This window comes from Balaenoptera physalus, assembly GCF_965194825.1.
Source record: "Balaenoptera physalus genome assembly, chromosome: 3".
NCBI classification, from domain to species: Eukaryota; Metazoa; Chordata; class Mammalia; order Artiodactyla; family Balaenopteridae; genus Balaenoptera; species Balaenoptera physalus.
In genome coordinates, this window is record NC_138890.1 from 58,291,391 (window position 1) to 58,315,164 (window position 23,774).

Consider the following 23,774-nt stretch of genomic DNA (forward strand, 5'->3'; position numbering starts at 1 on the left):
CATTTAACGTAATGATTAACCTAATCAGGTAATCATTTATTCATTAGGAGAGATTTATTGCACAATCTACCATGCGGATGACACTGAACAATGCTATGTGGATAGAAAAGTAGAAGAGTAGCTTTTAGAACTGAAGAACTGAGCACCAAATGGAATCCTGGTTCTGATCCCACTTCCCCTCCTCTGGCCTAGGGGACCCCATCCCTTCCCACATCCTGGTCACAGGCAGTTCAAACCTCCACAGTCCAGCACACACAGCGATGTGGCCTTCTCAGGCAGGAATGCGGTTTGGCCTTCACAGCCCCCGCTGAGCATCTCCTTCCGGAGCCCACGTGGCTCAAGCCAGCAGAAAGCCAGGTCTATTCGGTCGCTGCTATTGTCGACTCCTGGCACACCCAGTGCCACCCGTCTCCTGTCCTTTTCCCAATTCCAAGACAAAGTCCTACCAGTTGAGGAGCCCTGCACGCTCCCTCTGTGCAGCCCAGGCATCTGTTTTGTGTTAGGAGTCACTGGCCGGTCAAGTGCTTGCACGATGCAGCTGGATTTGCTGATGTAAACAAAGCTGCCTGCATGTGAGTTTTCTGACCCTGAAAACGCCCCACAGAACTATCCCCTCAGGCCTCCATCAGACTTTGCCACCAGTCCAAGGGGACAAAGAAAATGGACTGGAGTTTAGTTAATAAGTAACAGCCAAGAGGGAAGCAAAGCACCTGGTTCCTTCCCTTTTCTTCCTGGACCACCATTCCTCATCCTGAACTGAGGCAATGTCACTGCCAAGGACATCCACGTGGTGGCCCAGCAGGCCAAGGGTCAGCTGGCTCCCCTGACAACAGTGGATGCTCTACCTCACCCCTCCTAGTACAGAGCTCTTTTCTACTCTTGCTTTTTTGCTTTGTTTTCCCATGCTTCATTAGATTTTATTTTTAGTTACAAAAGTAAACAGTTAAACAATACTTTAGTATCCATTTTAAAAGTTAATCATCTCCAGGCCCACCTCTATTCTACCTTTCAGCTCCAATATCTCATTTGCAAACAAAACAAAAAACTAAACACTAATTCAAATTAAAACACCTCCTGACTCTGGGAGCCACTTAATTTCTCAAAATCTCAGATTTTTCCTCTGTGACAACAAGAATAACAATGTTTACGCTACTTCAGCTCCTATACGAAATCATGAGACGATATCTATGAAATACTTAATAAGACAGTACAAGTACATTAGATTTAGTTATATATTTTGATCTTTAAAATTTCATAATGTGGATTATCTTGATCATATTTACTCTTATAATGACCTCCTGTGGCAAGTGATACTGGTTTTATATTTTCAGTAGCGATACTAAGTTTCCATTTGACATGAATTCCAGATTGAACACTGATTCAACTTCAAAAATACTAATTATAACAAAAATACATTGTAGCTGTGTATATCTAGATTATTCTGGACCATACATTCTGTATATATAGAAAATAAACCCCCTCAAAAAAAGAAATGACAAAGAGAGCACAAGAAGACATGAAACCCCAATCAAACCCCAAATCAACCAGCTAGCCAATCAGGCAGCACAATCTCAGAGCAAACACAGACAAGCGTGGCACAGTGTTGGACGAAGCAATGCAAGATGATCTTCAATGGCTTTTTACCACCATCAAGATCAAAACAGCAAAACAGCCAGTTATTCCTCATTGGCCCCCAGCCCTTTTTTGTGCTCCCCACAGTTTTCTTTTCTTATCCTGGCACCCCCCCCCTCCCCCCGCAAAGCCTTGAGGCATTCAATGGTCTCCACTAGAACCATCCAGGTGTGTCTCCCGCAAGAGTTCCATGCGCCAAAATGATCATTCCCATCCCCCAAATCAAACTCTCTTTAAAATAGGTACGTTTCCAAAGCATTAGCCACAAATTTTAGTTATTCCGTTTAATAAATGCCAACAAATATGCACCGAGCATCTATTAGGTACAAGCCAAGAGTGTGTGTCCATGGGGGAAGGGAGTGCATAAGATCCAGTCCCCGCCCTCGAGGAGGTGAAAATTCACTAGGGAGGACAACCGGAGGATGCAAATAACTATAATTGCAGGGTAGAATGTAGTAACTGCCACAAACAGCTCCAGCCAACAAGCTGCAGGATGCTGCAGGAGGAAACAATGAATTTCAGCTTAGTGAGGCTCAGGACAGGTTCAGTCACGAGGCAGAACTGGCCCCCGGAGATGCATCTGTCCTTTGAAAGACTATATGAACTCCTGTGGCCCCCCCAGTTGGTGGGTTATCTTGAGTCCCTTGCCTATGCTGGGCTAACTACCACAAGAAGGTTTAGCATCCTAACATTTCTTTCCTGAAACGTGCCAGCTCCTTACCCAGGAGGATTATGCAGTCCCCTCCAGTTGGTGAAACAGATTAGGACACATGCAGCTGTGCACACATTCCCTGGGCCCACCCACTGAACTCCTGCCCACCCTCCAAGGTCTCAGCTCAACGTCACTTCCCCGGAGACATCCGACCACTCTCTTATCTACTGGTACCCTCTCCGTCTCCAGTCACGGCTATCTCATTTCAATAGGGAGATACACGCACTGGCACTGTAATAAGATGTTCTCATTCAGCTGTTCACTTCTCTTTTTTCATTTTTTTTTCTGTTTATTTTTGGCTGCGTTGGGTCTTCGTTGCTGCGCGCGGGCTTTCTCTAGTTGCAGCGAGCAGGGGCTACTCTTGATCGCGGTGCACGGGCTTCTCATTGCGGTGTCTTCTCTTGTTGCAGAGCACGGGCTCTAGGCGCGCGGGCTTCAGTCGTTGCAGCACGTGGGCTCAGTAGTTGTGGCTCACAGGCTCTAGAGCGCAGGCTCAGTAGTTGTGGCGGACGGGCTTATTTGTTCAGCGGCATGTGGGATCTTCCCGGACCAGGGCTCGAACCCGTGTCCCCTGCACTGGCAGGCGGATTCTTATTAACCACTGCACCACCAGGGAAGTCCCTGTTCACTTTTTTAAAACTTAATATTGCAGGGAGGTCAGTGGTGCAATGGATAAAAACTTAATATCTCCCCCATAGGAATAAAAACAGACAATGAATGCAGGGACTTTGCTTGTTTTGTTTGCCTATGTGTCCTTAGTGCCCAATAAATCACACCATTTAGTTGAATGAATTAATGAATAATAATAGACTGATTCAACCTCATCTCCTCCTGCAGTCTCTTCATCTCCCCGGTTGGTTTGTTAGTTTTTGTGGTGTGGGATCAATGGTTTTAGAAAACATATAGGATGAATTTCACATTGATTTCATCTATTGAAAATACTCATATTTGGGTTCAGTATGGCAAGTGGCAAATCAGTATAGTTTCTCAGGCTTTGGTTCACGAGGGGACTTCTAAGCATAGCAAGTGACTTTTCAGGAAAACTGATACAATACACAGCACACCGGGACCATCATCCCCGCCCTCCACCCTCCTTTCTTTCAACAAACACTACTATGCGTGTATTATGTGCCAGTCGGTGCAAGATACTAGAGATAAAAACCTGAGCAACAAAATTGAGGGCTCTGCCGTGATGGAGCAAAGTCCAGGGGGAGGAACTGTCAGTAAGCAGCTGCAGTGAAATACAGAGGGACAAGGGCACCCGCTGGGGGGCTGGGCCTGGACCTGCGGCCAGCGGTCAGGGAAGGCTTGTCTGAGGAACACCTGTGGGGAATTCTTAGGGAGAAGTAGGAACACCCTGGGTGAGAGTGGGCAGTGGGGAACGTTGGCAAAGAGGGGTGCAGGCCAAGGCGAAGCAAGTTCAAAGGCTCAGAGGTGAGAACGAGCTTGGAACCAAAAGACATTTACCCTTGTTAGAGGCTACCGAGGGATTCGAGGCCAGGAACTCTTGGGCTTTCTTACTCAATACCAAGACCAGGAGAGCTTGGAGGCAGTGTGGGTCACCAGTTACACCTCAGGAAGTGACTGCAATGTAAGCTCCACAGGGGCAGGAGTCTGCCACTTCATTCACTGTCTGAGGGTGGGCCCAGAAACACAGTAGACTCTTAACAACCATTTCCTGAGTGAACAAGTGAAGTGCCCTGAAGGTGACCTCAGCCACCTCCCCTGGTGTCACCAAGCCCCACAGAATCATAAGACCAAGAGGCACCTCGAGAGCCAGCTGGTCCACTTTGTCCCCTCCAGGCTGTCTGACCTGCCCTCAGACCTGCCAGAGATGACACCATCTTGTAGATTTTATAAAGTTAGCAGCAGCATGACTCGGAAATTCATTTCTTGAAGTCATACACATAGAGCCGAGGGACAGACGATTTGTCCAGTCATCTGGTGAGTCAGAGCAGGATGGAAAAGAGCAAGAACAAGAGTCCTCAACGCCCAGCTGGCAGGTCAGGCAGCAAGGTCCCTCTGGCTCCCCTGCATTCTGTGTCACCTACTGAGACACCAAGGTGCCTCACTTCCCAATCTGCTCCTGAAGATCAATGAGCCCACATTCCCCCAGCAGCACCTTCTCCTGTGGAAATTATATTTCCGGGTATATCTGGTGGTGAGACTTCTCAATCCGACTTTAGCTCATGTCCTGGTACCACGTGCTGGCTGGATGCTGCCATCCCTCTCAGAGAAGGCTACTGGGCCTGTGAAACCAAGGCTACTGGCCGGGCAGCTGTGAAGAACGGACACCGCATCTGTTCTAAACCCACATCTAATCACATATATGATTCCACTTTGTAAAATGCTTATTACATCTCCATGAATGGAAATGTTAACAGAAATTATCTCTGGCTGATAGGATCATGGACAATCTTTTAAAACTTTTTATTGCTGTTTATCTGTATTTTCTCATTTTTCTATCACTCCCTCATATTTCAGGACTTCTAAGGGGACTGACTGGCATCCTCTGCTTATTTGTTGAACTGATATAACAGTAAAGCCCAAGTATTAACCCTTCATTTCCCAAAGTATGAGGCATGTGCCCCTATTGATACAGGAGAAGTTCTGAGTGGTACTAAGACACCTTTCAGGACCACTGCTGAGAGAAAGGGTGCCCCCTGTGAAGTCTCCTTCAATCATTTTCACTATTCAAGGAGGAGGCTTTAGCTTGGTACAATTTTGCTTTCAACTCCCCTAGAAGAACTGTTGTTCTCTCTGTGTAACCAAAAGAGCTGAGCAGGCAGGAAACAGCACCTAAGCAGAAGCCAGTGACTGCTGTCCTTTGACTGTATTTGTCTTTATGACTGCCTTCTATTTATGGGATGTTTTTGCAATTATACTAGAGAGATAAAGCTTCCTTTAAATAAGGAAACTGAATTTAAGTAAAACTGCACTTCAGTAACAAAATTTAAAAGTAAGGAATTCGGTAAGGGCATGACGATCAGAGTGACGTAGGTGCAGCCCTGTACTGAAGCCCAAGGACAGTGGTGGTAACCTCTGGGGAGGGTAAAACCGCCCCAGTGGAATATCAGTGCACAGCAGAATATCCCAACAGCTCCCCCAGGTTTTGATTTTTGTCTGTTTATCTTATTATTTCAATATAAAAACGATAGCATGGAAATAATAAATGAGGAATTTGCTCAGATGGTGACCCAGGCAGATGGGGGACGACTTCAGAACAGGATTCCAAGCTTGTCCAGATTAAGTCCTGCTGGAAGACTGATGGATGAAGGAGGATCCTAAGAGCAGATAGAATTTCTCTGTAACGTTCGCCCTGAGGAAAGAGGCCCTTCCACAGGAAGAAGGTCAAGCCCGGTCTATTTTTATAAGAGCATTTCAAGTGGTTAGTGGACTTATTTCCTGTGGTTCCCAGGAATTCTGCAGCAGGCTCTCAGGAGGATGTTGGTGATAGGGAACAGGGACTTGATGAGTGAGAATCAATAATTATCTCTATATTTGCTTCTCTTTTTCTATAAAAATAATCCAGAGGAAAAACACTTGCTTTAGAAGAGCAAAGTTCATGACAACAAGAGAGCAGAATGCGACATAAAAGTGTCCCATCGTTCCTTAGTGTGTGGCAGGGTCTTTAGGTCAAGATTTTGCAAGCTGAAGACTGATTTACTCACTCATTCCCTTCCCTCCCTCACTTACTCAAGAAAGGATTGAGCCACTCCTCTGTGCCAGGCATGGTTTAGAGGCTGGGGAGAAGGTGGTGAATAAGCATGACTCTGTCCTCCAGAAGCTTACAGGCAAGTGGGGGGAGAAAGACATCAAGCAAGTAAACACATGGATGGACATACAATGAAATTACAAATGATGGGAAGTGTTGAAAAGGGAAAGAACAAGAGGCAACAGAAGAGACTAAGAGAGGCAGAGGGGGACAGAACTTAAGACCAGGAGGTCAGGGAAGACCTCTGAGGAGGTGGCACTTCAGCTGCCATCTGCAAGGCGGAAAGAGGTCGGGAAGGGCATTGCTGGAGAGAGAACCATGTGTACTAAGGCAGCCTTGTGGAAAAGACCACCGTGGACTCAAGGATCTAAGAGAAGACAGGAGTGGATGGAACATAACAGGCAAAGGGAGGGAGGAATGGGAGGTCAGGCCAGGTCATAGGGTCTCAGGCCAGGGTAAGAGTTTGGGTTTTACTTTATGGAAATAGAAAGCCACAGAGGGTTTTAAGCCAGGGAGTGATCATCTGATACAGGTTTTAAAAGATCTGGTTCTGTGTATAGAAATGACTGGAGGGGGCCAAGAACAAAAGAGGGAGCTACTTTAGAAGTTAAGACAGGAGCTGGTAGTGCACTGGACTGGGTATTGACAGTGGATGATAAGAACATAAATTCAATAGCCCTTAACTAGAGTCAAAGGGCTTGATCATGAGAGCTTAGAGAGGTTGACTAGCTAACAGGGCTGGGACCAGTGTGGGACGAGGGAGGCACTTGCTTCAGGTGCAAAATTTACTCAGAAATCAAGAGAAATACTATTTTAATGCAAGGTTTTAAAAAAATCAAATTTAATGCAGAAAAGTCCATGATGAACAAAATACCAAATTTCTTTTAAAAAAAAAGGATCAGTATCAGTGCTGTGCTAAGCCATATAAGGAAGCTGAGGCAAAAGGAAAAAATCAGTAACTGATCCTGTCTCTACGTAAAAGTTTGACATTTTGTTCATTTCCTCATTCTTGTCCTGTCTAGCTGACCGTCCCCCACCTGTAACACAAGCCACCATGTAACCCTCTGCTCTGAAGTAGGTATTATGGAAAGAAAACTAATGACATAAATCATCACAAGCTCCCCGATGGTTTAGACAGTATCCCTTCTCCTTACTCTGGAGATTCAGACAGAAGGTGCAAAATAGTTGCTTCATAAATATTTCTGATAGTAGTGTTAATGGCTAAAATTTATCAGGCTCTTGACATGTTAGATACTTTGCCAAAAACTGTTAAGTACAATTATCTCATTTAATTCTCACAACAATTCTAAGGTAGGTATATTATTACCCCTGTTTTACCATGCCTGGCATATACTTGATAGGCATTTAATAAATATAGGAAGAAAGGAAGGATGAATAGATAGAAAGGAAAATAAGAGAAAGAAAAAGTGATGGGCCTTCCACTGTTTCTTCAAAGTCCTATAGGAATAACTAGTGATTCCAAGTCTGGCAAACACTATCCTCTAAAAAGTGCTATTCATCTTGCTTAAAAGGATTGGTAGAGCAAGGAAGGTAACCTTAAATATCACCTTCTTCCACAGGGAATATTTTTGATAAGTTGGGGTTTTTTTACACCTTTTCCCAACAGCTTTTCTCAGAATATATTTCTTGAATTCATTCATTCCCATATATTTACTGAGCAATTACTATGCATCAGGCACAGATCTAGGTGCTGACAATACCAAGTGAGCCAAAGGAACCTGATCTGGGCCCTCCTGAGGCTTCCATTAGAGAGAGGGAGACAGAGAGAGAGAGAGAAAGAGAGAGAATGTGTGTGAGACAGACAATAACAAGTAAGCAAACACATAAATAAAATCATAAATTATCATAAATGTTACACAATAAACACATTTGGGTCTGTGTTACACGATAAACACATTTGGGTCAAACACACAGGGAAGGGATGGGATCGCCCCTAGACAGGGTGGGCTCAACATAAGTAGACACAGGGAGGCTCCGAACAGTCGTGCTGCCAAATATGCTGTTAAGAATTTTTACAAATCAGATCAACCAAGCTCCCTACAGAATGTGAAACTTGACAACCTGATGACCTGCTCCTATGCAGAACAGTTTTGAAAAGCAACACCCGTTTATTTATCTATTTTCTGTATAAACAAATCCATAGAAAAGTTATTCACACCATCAAGGGTTTAGGAATACAATATCATGAAAACATTATCATGAAAACATTAGGAAGTGTTCTGCCTTCTGAGCGCCCCGCCCCATGGGCCCACCTAAATGTCTAGATTTATCGAATTCCAGAGGAGCCCCTTGAACATGACAATGTCAAGGAGCCAAGGAATGTAGGCTCCTTGAAAGTCAAGAGGAATTATGTGCAAAAAGATGGCAGCCCAGAGAAGTAAGAAGTCTGTCTGACGTTTCTCCTTACTTCTTGTTGCCTAATCTGCTTTCAAAGGCCAGTAACGTAGAAGTGCTCCATTTTTCAAACCACCCCACCCAACGTAATGGTGCTTTGATCTCTAAAACATGAGAGAGGAGCAGTGGATGGTGGAGGATACTAATGGCTTTGAAAGGTCAGTTAGAAGAAAAGAAAGAAACAAGGAGAGAAACCATGAGGAGCGGAAGGGAGGAGGGCAAACCAGGCTTCCGGCTACCTGCCAAAATTAAAGACAACTCCCGCGAGGCCATGTGTGACGTATGAGTGTACTGTCCTCGTTATTAGTCCCGGGCTATCATTGTGATTTTTCTGATAAATGGCATCTTGACTGCAATGTGCACATCCCTGGAGACACTAGATACCAGGGGCAGATTCCTCTCTTAGTTGAGCTTCTTGGATAGAAGATTTCAACTCACTTCCAAGCTCTTTCATCCCTTATCAAACACCAGTCATTTCCCGGGGCCTTCGTGATGCTCTCTTGCTCCATCTCCTTCCCATAAAGCCCACCTGGTTCCTGCCAATAGCCGAGCTGCGTGTGGACCTGTGTGTGGAATACCAGTGACAGTGACCTGGTCACAGGACCCGAGAGCTATCAGATGTGCTGAAACAGGGCAAACAGTGCAAACTGAAGACTGTTCCCTTTTGGACTTTTCATGTGGGATCAAAGAGAATTGGCAAGTGAAAGGAACCTCTAAAAATAGCCAAAGTCCTTAAAAAGAAATAATGCAGAAGGAAACAAGTTTTGTATGTCCTGATGCAGGCTCTGCAAAAACTAGGCCCTGGAAGGCTGGCGCTGGGGTGGGGGATTCTTTTCTTCCTGCCCTTCGGCTGTGACACCCACTGGGTCCCTTTGCGAATCCTGGGCCCCCCTCCCCCGCCCGCTTCCTGCACGGCGCTGGACGCCTCTGCAGGAATGTAGCTCTTGGGGCACAGCTGGGGCCTCCGTGGCCCGCTTTCAAGATCCAGAATAGACTCTGACATGTAAAACGAGTTCCATGGGGTTTACAGTTCCTCTTTCGTATCCAAGCACCTTACAACACAAAACCGCACGCCAGGACTGCTAACTCTTTTTCCAGAGATGCTTGGATATCTCTCTCTGGCAGAAATGGGAGTTTTGTATTTTTTATTTTTGAATGTTTTGAGTGAGCATGGGGCCCTTGGAAACGAGGCTGCCCCATGGAGAGGCAGCAGGATAAACTGATGTCTTGGGACTGAGGGTTTTATTCTTGGCTAAGCCACAGATTTGCTTTGATAAGCCGTTCAGCCTCTGGGCGCCCCGGTCCTCTTGGCTAAAGAAAAAGGAGAGCCGTTCATCCATCCGGTATAACAGCAGAAAGAGCAAATACGAAATGATTATCAAGTACTTAACGTACAGTCTATAAAACAGACACCCCAAGATGCTTGTTTACTCATATAAAATGCTTTGTGAAACCCCAAGTGTTATAAAAATGTAAATAATCAACATGCTAAAACATAGGCTCTTATTAATAATATTCATGATACCTTCTATTTCCAAAGCACTCACTACATTGCAAGGCCCTTCCCAGGCCTCACTCTATTCCTTCCTCATGGCCCCATGATGGGATCTGTCCTCGTAACAGCTTCCTTTTACAGATGAGGATCAGAGAGATTAAATGACTTGCCTGGTCATGCAAGTAGTTAAAGACACAGCAGAAACCAAAAGCCGTGTCTATGAGAACTTCCCTTTTTCATGGCCTTTCCAACCCAGTCAAGAAGGAAGATCTTTCACTCAGTTTACCCAGTGGCCTCTGGCCTCACCCCAGCCCCTTTAAAAGCAAAGGCAAATGACCCTGCCATGACAAAAGCCAAGACGGACTTGGCCAACACTGGGTCATTTTGGGGAAGCATCACAGTGACAATCAGGAAAGTGCTGGTGGGGGCCACTGTACCGCTGTGGAAGACGACAGTCATGTGTCAAGGCAGAAACTTGCAAAGCCTTCATTCAAGGAAAAGAAGTACCTCCTGCAGAACCCAGGCCATGGGGCTTTGTGATCTATGGAGGCTGGTGGAGTAAAACGAGTACAAAAGCTAAGGAACACTCAGTCCAAGGGGCATTTTTTTCTCTCTCCCACATTTCTTTGGCAATTCAAATCACAGACTCTGGAGTCAGAAAAGCCTCCCTTCAGCTCTCAGCTTTCACATTTATGTAGCTGTGTGACCTGAGACAAATTATCTGCAGCTCTCTAAGCCTTGGTGTCCGCAACTGCAAAATGCAGAATAAAAAAGCAATACCTTGAGTTCAGCTCAGGGCAGCTCCCCTGTTCTGTTAATTAAACTCTGGGACATCAAACCGGCTAGGGTAGATCACTGCATAGAAAATATTACTCTATTCATTTACCTCCCAGCCTATAAAAACAAAGAAGGAAAAAAAAGCAGTGCCTGCCTAACAGAATTTCTTTGAGATTAATTAAAATAATGTATGTAGCAGAGAGAGATCAGCTCGATGCTTTGTGACCACCTAGAGGGGTGGGAGGGAGACGCAAGAGGGAGAGGATATGGGGATATATGTATACATATAGCTGATTCACTTTGTTATACAGCAGAAACTAACACAACATTGTAAAGCAATTACACTCCAGTAAAGCTGTTAAATTAAAAAAAGAAAAATAATGTATGTAAAGCACTTAAGACAGTACCTGGTACACAGTGAATGCTCGAGAAAAGGTCACTATTTTATTATTTATGGACACATTTTATTATTTACAGGTATGTCCGTAGGAGGCTATTGGGAAACATATGGTTGGGCAAGCCCTCAGTATTTCCAAAGAGATAACAAACACATGCTTCAAAAGACTGAGTCTGGAGAAGCCCAATTTTCTAGGTCAGGAGAGAAGGAAAAAAAAAAAAAAAAGACTCAGCAAACAGACTCTCTTTCTATGAGCTGGAAGGTCTGCTGATTTCAAGAAAGGAATGTCCTTGCTGGGCTGGTTCTGGAGACTGTAACTTGCACAACAGATTCAAAAGATTTTTGGAGACACATCAGTAAGAGAAGGCTAGACTAAGGGGGCAAGGGCTGCCAGAGGCCCTGCAGAATCACTTTGCATTTGGCTCGAAGCCCCAGGGCTTTAAAGCGTCAGCCTGCAGGAAGGATATTTCCGTTGAAGATGTGTGCAGGTCTTCAGGATGGCTAAGTGCCTGCAGGACGCTCTGGCCCGGGGTGTACCATTAAAGTTCAGACAGAACTGGGGCCCGCAGAGCACACCGCTGCGCCAGGGAGCGCTCTCTTTTTCCTCTCGAGTGGAGGCTGTTTTCTCTAAGCACTTAAAATAATTCCTGACCTCCAACTAAATGAGGCTCTATGGGGGAAGTGTTTTAGGGGTGGAGAAGCCAGACTGCAGAGAATTAAAGATCCATAATCAAGGGAAGGAATGAAGGATATTGGAGGAGAGTCTTCAGAATGTATATGTCTGCTCATATTTTCTACTCTTCCTTGAGGAGTATGAGAGCTAAGGCTGGGACTGAGCAGTTGGGTGACACAGCCCAATTAGATGAACATCCCCTACTTCCTGTCGGCTACACTCTGTCTAAGCATCTATGCCCCTCTTATCTGAAGCACAGCTTGATGAGTCTGGTATGGGCCAAACTGTAAACTCCTTAAAGGCAGACACTGTGATTTCTACTACAGGTCCAGAATCCCTTATTTGAAAAGACTTGGGGCTAGATATGTTTCAGAATCCAGAATTTGGGCGATTTTAGAAAGGTAGTATGGTATGTATACTGTAATATTATGGAACAACTCCAGTAGACGCTGGTCTAGTAGCCTATAATCAAGCATATCAGTACCTCTGCACCAGATTATATAAATATTAACACGAAGTAGAATAAATAAAGACTTTAAATAGTCTCAGGACACTTTGGGTCAGGTTTTGCCACATTTGAGTTATGAAAGGACTTCTGGTTTTCAGAGTCTTTTGCATTTCAGAATTACAGATTAGGGATTTCAGGCCTTTCTTTTTCTTTTCCTTTTTTTCCCCTTCTTTTCTTTTGTAAATTTCCAGGACATCTGCAGCATCCTGTTCCTGGCAGGTGCTGAGTAGAAGTTGTCAACCAGAGTATAACATCTTCTTTTTTTTTAATATAAATTTATTTATTTATTTATTGGCTGCGTTGGGTCTTCGTTGCTGCGCACGGGCTTTCTCTAGTTGCGGCGAGTGGGGGTTACTCTTCGTTGCAGTGCGCGGGCTTCTCATTGCAGTGGCTTCTCTTGTTGCGGAGCACAGGCTCTAGGTGCGCGGGTTTCAGTAGCTGTGGCACGCGCGCTCAGCAGTTGTGGCTCATAGGCTCTAGAGTGCAGGCTCAGTAGTTGTGGTGCACGGGCTTAGTTGTTCCTCAGCATGTGGGATCTTCCCGGACCAGGGCTCAAACCCGTGTCCCCTGCATTGGCAGGAGGATTCTTAACCACTGCGCCATCAGGGAAGCCCGAGTATGACATCTTGATCTCCCTGATATAATACCTGATTCTGGAAGCCAGGGGATAGTTTATTCTCAGTGACTTCGGGATTCTTAAGGATTAGAAGGATCCTAAATTAAAGAACAGGAGACGAAGACTACTGACCCCACAGGTTCTCTGTCATCCTGGACAGTAACACACACAAACCCAAGAAATATACTGAGAACTGGTCACTAGTATATCAGAGCACCTAAGCAAATGAGAAGAGAGCTTCACTGTACATCAGTGATAAGGAAAAATTCTACCCTATCACTTAGAAAATGATATTTTCAAATATTGCTAAAATACCACTAAATGTTAAAAATCAAGTTTGTTCAGTCCTAAGTCAATAGCACGGATGATTGGCAAAACTAAACAATAAGATATACAGAGGCTGATAATCAAGTTAACGTCTATTGAATGCTTACAAGTTTTCAAGTGCTGGGCTCAGCGCTTTGCATGCGTTATCTTTTAAGACTTACAGAACTCTGTGCAATAGCTACAGTTATGGGGCCCCATTCTGGAGATGAGGAAACTGAGGCTCTGAGTAATTTGCTAGTGAGTGTCCAGCCAGGACTCCAACCTGAGTTTAGCAGTCAGAGGAAAAAAAGAAGGAAGGAAGGGAGAGAGGGAAGGAGGGAGGCAGAGAAAAGGAAGAATAGAGAGAGAAAGAAAAAAAAAAAAGCCTTGACTTAAAGCATTTGCCACTTTCTGTGGTATAAATACTCTCACTGGGGCCAATTTCAAGCTACTAATGGTTCAACAACTGGCTCGCAAAATTCATGAATATTTAATAATTGGCTTTCACAAACTTGTAGGAGCCATCTCCTACACACCACTGTCAAGTCCATCTCATGCCACGTCCATAGTTTACTGCTAACTTTGGAAGATGAGATTTCAGCTCATGGAACAGAACTGCCTTAGGAGAAGCATGCGGAAGTGATAGCCCAAGACAGTCAGCCATGACTCCATTCCTTCCTCAGACCTGGTGCAGATCACCAAGGGTGGTGCAGGAAAAAAAGAAAGAAGAACACACTGTCTCCCTTTCCTCACCAGAGGAATGAAGTGGGTCCCTGCCAACCTGACACTCCCTGGCAGAAATAATAACACCTGGAACTTTTTTCCAGACCCTACCAACTTTCTCTTGGTCAGATAAGGAGGTCAGACTTGAGACCAAAGGGTCTGACCCCTTCCTTTAGATCATTATTTCCTTAATATTTCCTTTGAAGAAGTAAGGAAATATCTTCTACAAGATGGGAACCAGGTTTGGCCCTGCTTTTAACCCAGGGTAGGATATTCCAGCCCTAATGTGAACCCAATTAAAATACATGAGGGCTCTTGGCTTAGCTACTCTGTTAATACCTGTAGGACATCACCTTCTAATTAGGTGTCCTGATAATATGTTTCCATGAGAGGCTCCCGAGATGGGATTGGCCTGGTATTCGATCAACAAACTTGCATAAGACACTGATGATGTGCAGCCACCTGCTAAGGGCTGGGTCTAGAAAGAAAAGGCACAGTGTCTGTTCAGGGCCTCAGAGACTAATGAAGGAGACCGTCAAGAAAATATAGTTAAATTATATTCATTCACGCTTCCAACAAATATCTATCAAATGCCCATTCAGTGCCAGGCATTTTACCAGGTACTAGGATACCATGGTGAGCAAGGCAGATTGGTTAGTACTGTCATGGAGCTGACAGCTCAGTCATGAAGAGAGACCTGAATTAAATAATCACAAGAATGAAGGTGTAATTAGAAACTGAAGTAAGAGCTCTGAGGAAATGTTAAATGGTCCCATGAGAACTAGAGGAAACTGATCCAACTAAGGGAAGTCAGGCAAGGCTTCCTTGAGGAACGGACAACTGAACTAAGACTTGAAGAAAAAGTAGGAGTTAACCAGGTGAGTGGGGTAAAGAGGAGGAGGAGAGGAACAGTTCTCCAGAGAGAGGGAACAGCATAGGTAAAGGTCCTCAGGTAGGCGGGAATGCATGGTTTCAAGGAAGTGGAAGGCTAGTTTGGAGAGGTGAGGAATGAGGCAGAGGAAGAGGCATGGGCTGGTCCTCCCAGAGCCCCAAAGGTCTTGTTCTGGCCTTAGTCTTTATCCCAGAGCAAGGGGAAAACAATGAAGGCTTTAAGCAGGGAATATGCACAGCCATTACACCCAGTGCTGTGACAGAGAGTAAATGGAATGCTGCTATGGGAGCATTAGGGAATCAACTAATCCGAACTGGTGTGTGTGGGATGGAGGAAGAGTAGGGATGTCAGGGCTGGGGATGTGTCCAAGCAGGCTTTCTGGAGGAGGAAATATCTGAGACGAATTTCTGAAGGATGAGTATGACTTAGAAAGGCAATGGTGGAAGGGTGGAGGAAGGGGGAGAGAGAGAACGTGGCTGGGTGAGTGTGAGGGTATGGGGGGACTCCAAGAAGAGCAGGCCAATAAGAGAAAAGGCAACAAGGTTAGGTGGGGACCAGATGAGGAAAGCCTTATAGGTCACGGTGGGGCCTGGGTTTTATCCTGACGGCAGCAGGGAACCCACTGACACAGTCAAAGATCTTCAGCAGGAGAGGGATGCTCATTTTCACATGTTAGAAGGGTCCCTGGCAGCAGGGTGGAAAGTGGACTGGAAGAGAGCAGTGCTGGAGAAGAGAGGCTGCCGCCACCTGCCTCAGCAGCCCAGGTGAGAGAAGGTGTTGCACCTGCACTCAGGCAGCACAGTGAGAATGGAGTAGGGAGGGTGATGCTAGGAGACATTAAAGAGGGACAGATGAAAGGGCTTTGTCACCAGTGCGATGGGTGGGAGTGATTTCTATTCTAACCAAAGAATAGTCTCAACAAAATGAATTCTATTTGTGCTGAGTCTTGTCTTATGACCTTGTACGTGGTCAATTTTTGTAAATGCTCCATGTGTCCTTGGGAAGAACGGTGTTGACTAATTGTGGGGTGCAGGGTTCTCTTACATGGTTCATTCCATTAAACATGTTAATTGTGTATTTCAATCTTCCACATCCTTAATATTTTTTTGTCTGTTTGCTCTATCATTTATGACAGAAATGTGTTAAAACCCCGCACCGTCATTGTGAATTGGTCAACAACTTCTCTTTACGTATTTGTCAATTTTCACTTTATATAGTTTGAGGCTATGTCATTAAGTATACACGTTTAGAATTTTTATATCTTTCTGTTGAATTGATCCACTTACCATTATGCAGTGATCCCTTTTATTCCTGATCATTCTTTTTGCCTTAGACCTACTTTATATGATATTAATATTGCCATACCAACTTTTAGTTTTTTGTTAACATCTGGTGTCTATTTGTGTGTGTGTGTGTCTGTTTTTCATTCTTTTGTTTTTAACCTTTCTGTGTCCTCATGTTTTAAATGTGTCTCTTGTAATCAGAGTGTAGATGGACTGTTTAAAAATCCAGTAGCTAGTAAATTTAGCCCATTTACATTTATTGTGATTATAAATGTATTTGAATTTATTTCTGCCACCTAATTATGAGCAATTTTTAAAAACATTTCTATTATTTTTCTCTTTTTTCTAGATTCCTTTGGATAAGTACAATTTTATTTATTTCACCTCTTTTCCCTTATCCCTACCAGTTGCTGACTGGAATTAATGCATTTTATTTCTTTTCTTTTAGTAGTTACCCTTAATGTTTAAACATGCATATTTGACTTACCAAATTCTAAGGTTAATTAATATCTCTAAGGCAGAGTTAAGGCTTTTGGGTGATTCCATTCAAAGATACAGGATCAAGGACTTAGGGCATATTTGAGACCAAAGGTGAGATCTGTTTTACATATGCTGGGTTTGAGGACACATACCCAATTATCACCTTAACGGATGTCTACACATCTACCTTCAGTGGCTTAATATACTTTGCAAAATATCCCCCTTCATGGGTATTCTGCATTGCTTAAGCAGTGACAGGAGTTAAAAACAAAATTAAAAAAATAAACATCACTGTTTGCCTTCCTTTGATTCTTAGAACCACATCTTCTCTTCTGACCTAGCCACCAGGGCCAAACTGAACACTAACGTGTCCTAGAAACAGCAAGCTTCACCAACATTCCTTCGATAACTGTCGATAAGCTGAGAACTGAGTCTGAAACAGTGACCTGGATTCTCTCTTACATGATGATGGCTTACCTTTGCCTCCTCCATCTTCTCTACTATGTTTGTGGCTTAAATGATGAGGGAGGAGGGGCTTAGCTAATTTCTGCCAAATATGAGAGGGAAGGAAAAACTCTATTTCCATACTAACTGAAAAAATTATTTTAAATTAAGCGTTCAATCACAGCTGACCTAGACCACATCAGGCTTCAACTAGTTGAACTAAACCACTTACTCGTATCTCCTAGAGGTCAGGTCACAGTTGTAAGCTTTCCAAGTACTGTTATGAATACTGTGCCCAGTTAATCCTTCAGACAACCCTGAGGTAGGCAGGGTGGGGATTATTAGAGGAAACATCTCGGAAGGAACAAATGACTTGCCCAGGCTCCCAGAGCCAATGTGTGTGCAGCTGGGGCTGTACAGTGTTGCTCACTCACCCACACTGAAAAGTGACTCTTGTATTCCTGCGTGAGAGCGTATACTTAACATCCTGTCCATGTGTCAGAGTTCAGGATCTCTTCCAGAGGCTACAGCTAACAAAATATATCAGGCTGAACATGGACGTTCCAATAGGCTTGGTGTTCCCCTCACTTTAGTGTCACTGGTAAGTCCAGAAAAATCTCCCCAGGGCCCCAAATCTCAAGAGGGCTGGGCTTAGCACACGACGATGACATGGAGTCCATTGGGCTTGGTCTTTTCCATCTCCCAACACACACACAGATAACCCCTTCCCCTGACAGCCAACAAAAAGATAATACTAACCACAAGCAGGGCTTATAAATTATGCTCAATGCCTGATTTCACATAGTTAATGGATTCATTTGTTAGAGCAATTTGTGAAAATCCCCAAGGGCCTGGTAAGGCTGATGCCTAATGGTTTTATCACGTCATATACTTCCTTCATTCCTATCCTTTAACAATACTAGATTGGCAAGGAACTCTGGACCAACCACTGCTAAAAATATAGGTAAATTGTAAATAAAGCTAAACGGGGGGAGGGGAATTTTGTGCCTCTGCAGTTCCCTTCACCAGCGAAAAGAGATTTCATTTTTTTTGTATGTTTTGGCTGATTCATAATCCCACTGATACAGTCTATCGAATTCACATTGACACAAGGCTTATTTTCAGGCATCAGCAAGTCACCTTCAGGTTTCAGGTATGCGTCTGAACTTAAGGGCGATGGGAGAAATCTGAAGTCAGTGCAGCCACACCATCACTGTTCCTCTTACTGGGGGGAGAAGGCAGAGAACAGAGGCATGGGCTTGTATAACCCCAGGTTGCAAGGCAATCAAGGGGGAGGGGATGCCCACCGGCCTCTGACAGAGGGCCTTTAGCTTCATGGCTTACACACACATGAATGTGAGCATCAGTATAACTCTTGGCCAGAAATGATGCCTCCAACCTCGGCCAGTCTTTTGGTGCATCTGTTCCCTTCATCCCAGTGGGATGGAAGAAAGAATGCAAATGGGTAGAGCCAAATCCATATGCAACACATAGAAACCAGCTTAATGGAGACTCCCCACGGGTGCTGGATCTAGAAGGGAGGCTGTCCTCACCACGCAATTGCTGCACAACCAGGGCTAATGGGGACCTCCATTTGAGAAAATCCAGGGACAGCAAGAAACAAAATTCTGCCCGTCTAAGATGGACAACACAAATGGCTCTTTGTACAGTGAAATGGCCACCACCAGTATATGATTATTTTCTCCTATACCAAATTAAGTACTCAGTAAGTGCTTGAAAAAAAAAAAACTGATGGAACAAAAAAATATGGATTATCTCTTAGCTGTAATTTAAGGAAGAAGGATCATTGTTGTATGCTAATGAGAGGTGATGGGTGAAGATGCCCATGTCTGGAAGCACTAAATTGCTTTACATTGAGGGAATCCAGAATGGAGTAGAGTGAGGAAGTGGAGGGAGAGGAAGATTGAAAGGCTGGGACGGAAAAGGACTGAGTACAGAGACAATGAGAGAGAGTGAGAGAGACAGAGGTGGGCACAGAGACTCAGAGGCTTGTGGATAAAGAGAGGGCTTTGGAAGAGAGAGTGAGGGTTTGGGAAGGAAATGCAAAGTGCTGTGCAAGGTGAACTCTGCAGTCTGCCCTATGAAACTGATGTCTATGAAATTAATTTTCCATCTGTTATTGGACTTTGTGAAAAGGGCCAGAGAGAGTTTCACCATATGTGAAGGGGATATTTGGAGTGGTCTGACTTTAAAGACAGTTTATATGGTGTATGCAAAACTCTCTTTGGGGGTCCTTGGAGGGACTTCAAACCACAGCCCTTGTGGCTGTAGACTGGGAGAGATGTACTAGACACATTAAAATGCCTAGACCAGAGGAAACACGAGGAGGCTTCCAACATGAACCCTAATTCCAAAGTCACCAGAACAAATCACCCAAATTGCTCCCTTGATTTCTGATGGAACTACCTTCTATGCAAGCAGCTCTGTGAGGCCGCTCCAAGGATGCGCGGATGGGGAGTGTGAGAAATGCAGGAGGCTGGCTGGCCTTCCGTCAAGTTCACAGGGCTCCTAACACCTGGTGACTTGGGTTCTCTGGGAAATGAAGAGATGCATGGGGGCAAAAGCGGAGGCTGCTGGTGGTGACAGCCAATACCTGGGTCACAGATGAGTAACTTAATGAATGATCAGGTCGTGGGGGCAGACGTATGTGCCAGGCAATGGGTAAAATCCCCACTTCTAGTAATACTACTGCGGTACCAGTGAAGTCACTTAACCTTGTCATGGAGATTAAAGGCAAGTTAGGGCTTTCTTTCAACAGACCCCTTTTGAGGCTCACGTACTAGCTGTTGACCTTGGACAGGCCACTGAGCAGCTGTAAGCTTTGGTGTCACTTTATAAAAAAATGAGGATAACATGAGCATCTGCCTCAAAGAATTATGGTGAGGAGGACATGAGTTACCTCGTAGCCCACAATATGTTAACGATGATGATGATCATTATTATGATAAAGCCACTTGATAATCAACATGTACAATGAGCACCTACTCACTCTTATAAGATGAAGTTCTCATGTTGGTTTTCCAGTCTCTTCTTCACCTCTTTCTTGTACAGTCCTTGTAGTCAGCACCAATTCATTCTCCTAAATGGTGGGGTAAGTAGATATTTTAAAATACTGAAGTTTATTGGCTTTGCTTTTTAGTTCTCAGTGGTGTCATTGATGCACTTTTACACTAAAAATATAAATTTGTACATAGTGGGTATATACAACATTAGAGGATTATAATAGGCAGTATGGTGGTTTCTGTGTCAACAGTAAGTATGTCTCATTAGAAAATAATTAGGAGGAAGATGGCCTTAGTCCCAGGAACAGAATACCGTCTTCCCTGTGTGATCTGACGATACACAGGAAGCTGTGGACCCAGGCAATAGCTAGCAGAACCTTCAAAATGCTCCACCCCATAAAATGTCCTTTGGCAGTGACTGCCCTTTAAAAACCCCACTGAACACCTTCACGTGCCTTCTTCTCCAGCTCTGGTTCTGTTCCCACCAGTAAACCCAGAACTGTCCTTTACAAATTAACTGTTGGCTGTCTCGGAAATGCCCCTCACCGCCACCTACCCCGCCCCCGCCTTCCCCATGGGTCTCCCATGCCCAAGCTCCCGGGGCTATCTCCATACAAGGGCCTCAGCACCTGGCCAGAACAGTGGGAGGGTGGAGGGCACAACCTCAGTGCTGGCCTCTCGGCATTTGTGGGTTTCGGCCAGACCCTGAGTGTTATTTTAGTGCAACTTCGGCGTTTAATTTGAGGATGTGTCTGGATCAGAAGGAGGGACCAAAACATTATTTTTTTTCCTCTCCGCCAAAATGATCAAATTTGATGTTCTAAAAAACACACAGCCTGGTCCAGAGCTGTGTCCAATTGGAAACTGAGACATGCCTGAAAATCCCTCCCTTACCAGGGACCATCCTTCCTTAACCACTGGCCACGGCACAGGCCTGTTTACTGTGGACAGCACCTGGGCAGTCTGTGGTTACCACCCGCCCAGGAGCCTGTGCCCTGAGGCTCTCCTTCCCTTCTTGAAAGTGCACGCTGCACCTTCGCTGGAAGAACATTCTACAGGGTTGTTTAATTTCTTACAGCCTTGAAAGCGCCATAACCAGGAGCTGCTCAGCCATGGCTGAAGGGGAAATCACAACCTTCACAGCCCTGACCGAGAAGTTTAATCTGCCTCCAGGGAATTACAAGAAGCCCAAACTCCTCTACTGTAGCAACGGGGGCCACTTCCTGAGGATCCTTCCAGACGGCACAGTGGATGGGACACGGGACAGGAGTGACCAGCACAGTAAGCGCCCATCTGACCTTTCTGGTGTCTTCCTTAGTCAAGGACGGAAGAAGGGAGGACAGCTAAAGACGGGCTGTACCCTCTTCCCCAAGGTTCTGTTCAGGCATGACACACTCAGAGGCAGGGGGAACAAGCTGCAAAGGGTCTAGGTGTGGAAAAGGGGGAGTTGTGAAGGCTACAGCCTGCCTAAAGGGGTCCTATTTCAAGAGTTTAAGAGGACTCTCTGTTGACCTAACACAACTGCTGTGAGATCAGACTGGTTACCCATGTTCAATTGTTCCAGATCTCTGTAACTAGCGAGAGGTCTGGTCCCCAGGGCCCCGCTCGCTCCATGACAGGAAGGGCCACATGGGGCAGGGTTGGTAAACCCCCCACAAAGACATGGGCTCAATTTCAAGTTAACTGACTCTCCAGGTTATCTTTCCACTGGGCTTGATTTGTGAAATCCTAGTTCATAATCGTAGTCTTACACATCATAAATCGTGCTGCTCTCACTCTGCATATCGTGCAGATGTGTTTGTGGTAACCGGGAGGAGTGAAGTCATTCTCCAGACCTTATAGAAACCAAAGGGCAAGAGCGATTCCAGCCAAAGGCTGACTCTCTCTTCCGGGCTTTCCTGCCAGCCCAGCTCCCAGATGGTGTTGATAAATGGAGGTACGACCTTGGAGAAAAGAATCTCCTTGAGTATCTAATAACAAAAATCTCTTCGTTCTGCTTTAGTACTTCCGGCGGTGGTGTGTATGTTTGATGTTAGGTGTCTGGGTCCTACTGTGATGTGCTCAGGGATTCCCTGAGCACCACCAAGGCATGAGATGTTGGAGAGGAGCCGAAAGTCAGATCTGGTCCCTGCTAAGAGGGTCTGAAGGGTCAAACGTGTCACGTACCAAGAGAAGGAACGTGTGGATGAAATCAGGAGACACAGAATAGCACGGGTGGAAATTAAGGTTGCTGCAGGATGGCTTTAAAATGGAATGCAGAACACTGGCTTTGATGTGATGGTTTATACATCAGGTAGTCTTTCTTGTTCATGGGATATGCACCAAAGGTTGCAGGCACTAAGCACAAACGGCCACCCCAGTGGCGCTCACTCTCCATCCTCAGATGCACAGGTGGTGGGGATGGAAGCCAGCACTGACCAAACCAGGCGGCACTGTCCTGTCCTTCCCGCCCACCAAGCAGACCCTTGAGATGAGGAGCAGGAAGACTGAGGTTGGGGCTGGACGCTGCAGGGTTAGATTTTTTCAGCTTGGTTTTGATGGCTTGTCTTCAGATGGGCCTGCTGAATGCCTTATACCCAATGCAAAACAGGTACCAGAGTGAAGCAAAAAAAAAAAAAAGACTGCTGAGTAGGTCAAACACATACAGAAGCAATGTTTACTGCAAATAAATGGACTCAGACTGCAGTCTGTTGTGTTGTGTCAGACAAGCTACACAATTCATGTGATCTGCCTCATACAACACAAAGGGAACAAGCTGTAATTTCTCAAAGGTTTTAAACACTTCTAATAAGTCTTAGCTTTCTGAACCAACGGGAATGCTCTCTGGTCCTTAGAGTCCCAGGAGAAGAAACAACCTTGGTGATGCGTTCCATGGCGTTAAGCTGGCTCTTCTGGGAAACCTTAAATTCTGGGGTAACAAGAAGCTACAATTACAATTCCAAGTACTGGAATTTCTGTACAAATGGTAGATGACTTCACTGCTAACATTATAGACTGCACTCTGGGTATGGAACTTCGGGACAACTTCTGCATAGTGCTGCAAATTCAGCTGCCCGACCTCAGATGTCAGGAGCCCTGGAGGGCAGCATACGGTAGCATAGGAGTTTGTGTGAGGCGGTCTGCACACAAGTGATGCTGGATTAATTACTTTCCAAGTGAACTTGGGCTAGTTACTTAACCGTTTTGGCCTCACTTTTCTCACGTGTAAAATAAGAATGATATTACTTGCCTCACAGGCTCCTTGGGAGGGTTCCATGAGATAACGCAGTGAAAGTTCTTGACACAGTCCCCTGACCCAGAGCAACAACTCAGCACGTGTGGCTATTCTTGCCACCACTGTCACCACCACCACCTCCTCCAAGACTTCCATGTATTCAACACGGCACATGGAGAGACAGTACAACACTTAAGGACCTTGCCTAGTCTCTTCTCTTCAATAACACTGCCCTCCATGAAGGCCAAGGGTCTAGATTCAGGTTTTGATTCAAGGCCTCTCTGGCAACATTCAGAGTCGTTGCGTTGGCCTATTTACTTAGTCTAGAACTAAGAGCAAGGGCCAAGGAGGACAGAAATCAAAGTCGGGTGAGTGAGCAGAAATACATCCCCGTACCTGTCAATGCCAGGAGAACTGGATAATCCACATAGCCCCTGCAGAGTCAGAGGCCCTAGATTTAGAGACAGAA

At 45.0% G+C, this 23,774-nt stretch overlaps 2 protein-coding genes across 8 annotated transcripts in view; one reads left to right on the forward strand and one right to left on the reverse strand.

Annotated features, from left to right (window-relative positions):
• Nucleotides 1-23,774, reverse strand: part of LOC309657189 (uncharacterized protein) — a 357,540-nt gene that overhangs the window by 122,322 nt on the left and 211,444 nt on the right. Inside the window, exons 4-5 of one of the 3 annotated variants that reach the window (XM_082454335.1) lie at nt 20,079-20,168; nt 2,138-2,915 (exon numbers count right to left, since the gene is read on the reverse strand). In XM_082454335.1, the coding sequence (XP_082310461.1) occupies nt 20,097-20,168 (72 nt within the window). In that variant the 3' untranslated portion in view covers nt 2,138-2,915; nt 20,079-20,096. Of the gene's footprint in view, nt 1-2,137; nt 2,916-13,035; nt 20,169-23,774 lie in introns of those variants that run through there. The other 2 variants (XM_082454336.1, XM_082454334.1) reach the window with 2 other exon arrangements.
• FGF1 (fibroblast growth factor 1) overlaps nt 1-23,774 on the forward strand; it is a 102,602-nt gene that overhangs the window by 58,411 nt on the left and 20,417 nt on the right. For all 5 annotated transcript variants that reach the window (XM_082454322.1, XM_082454321.1, XM_082454323.1 and 2 more), the window contains one exon: nt 21,170-21,372. In XM_082454322.1, the coding sequence (XP_082310448.1) occupies nt 21,204-21,372 (169 nt within the window). In that variant the 5' untranslated portion in view covers nt 21,170-21,203. The remainder of the gene's footprint in view (nt 1-21,169; nt 21,373-23,774) is intronic.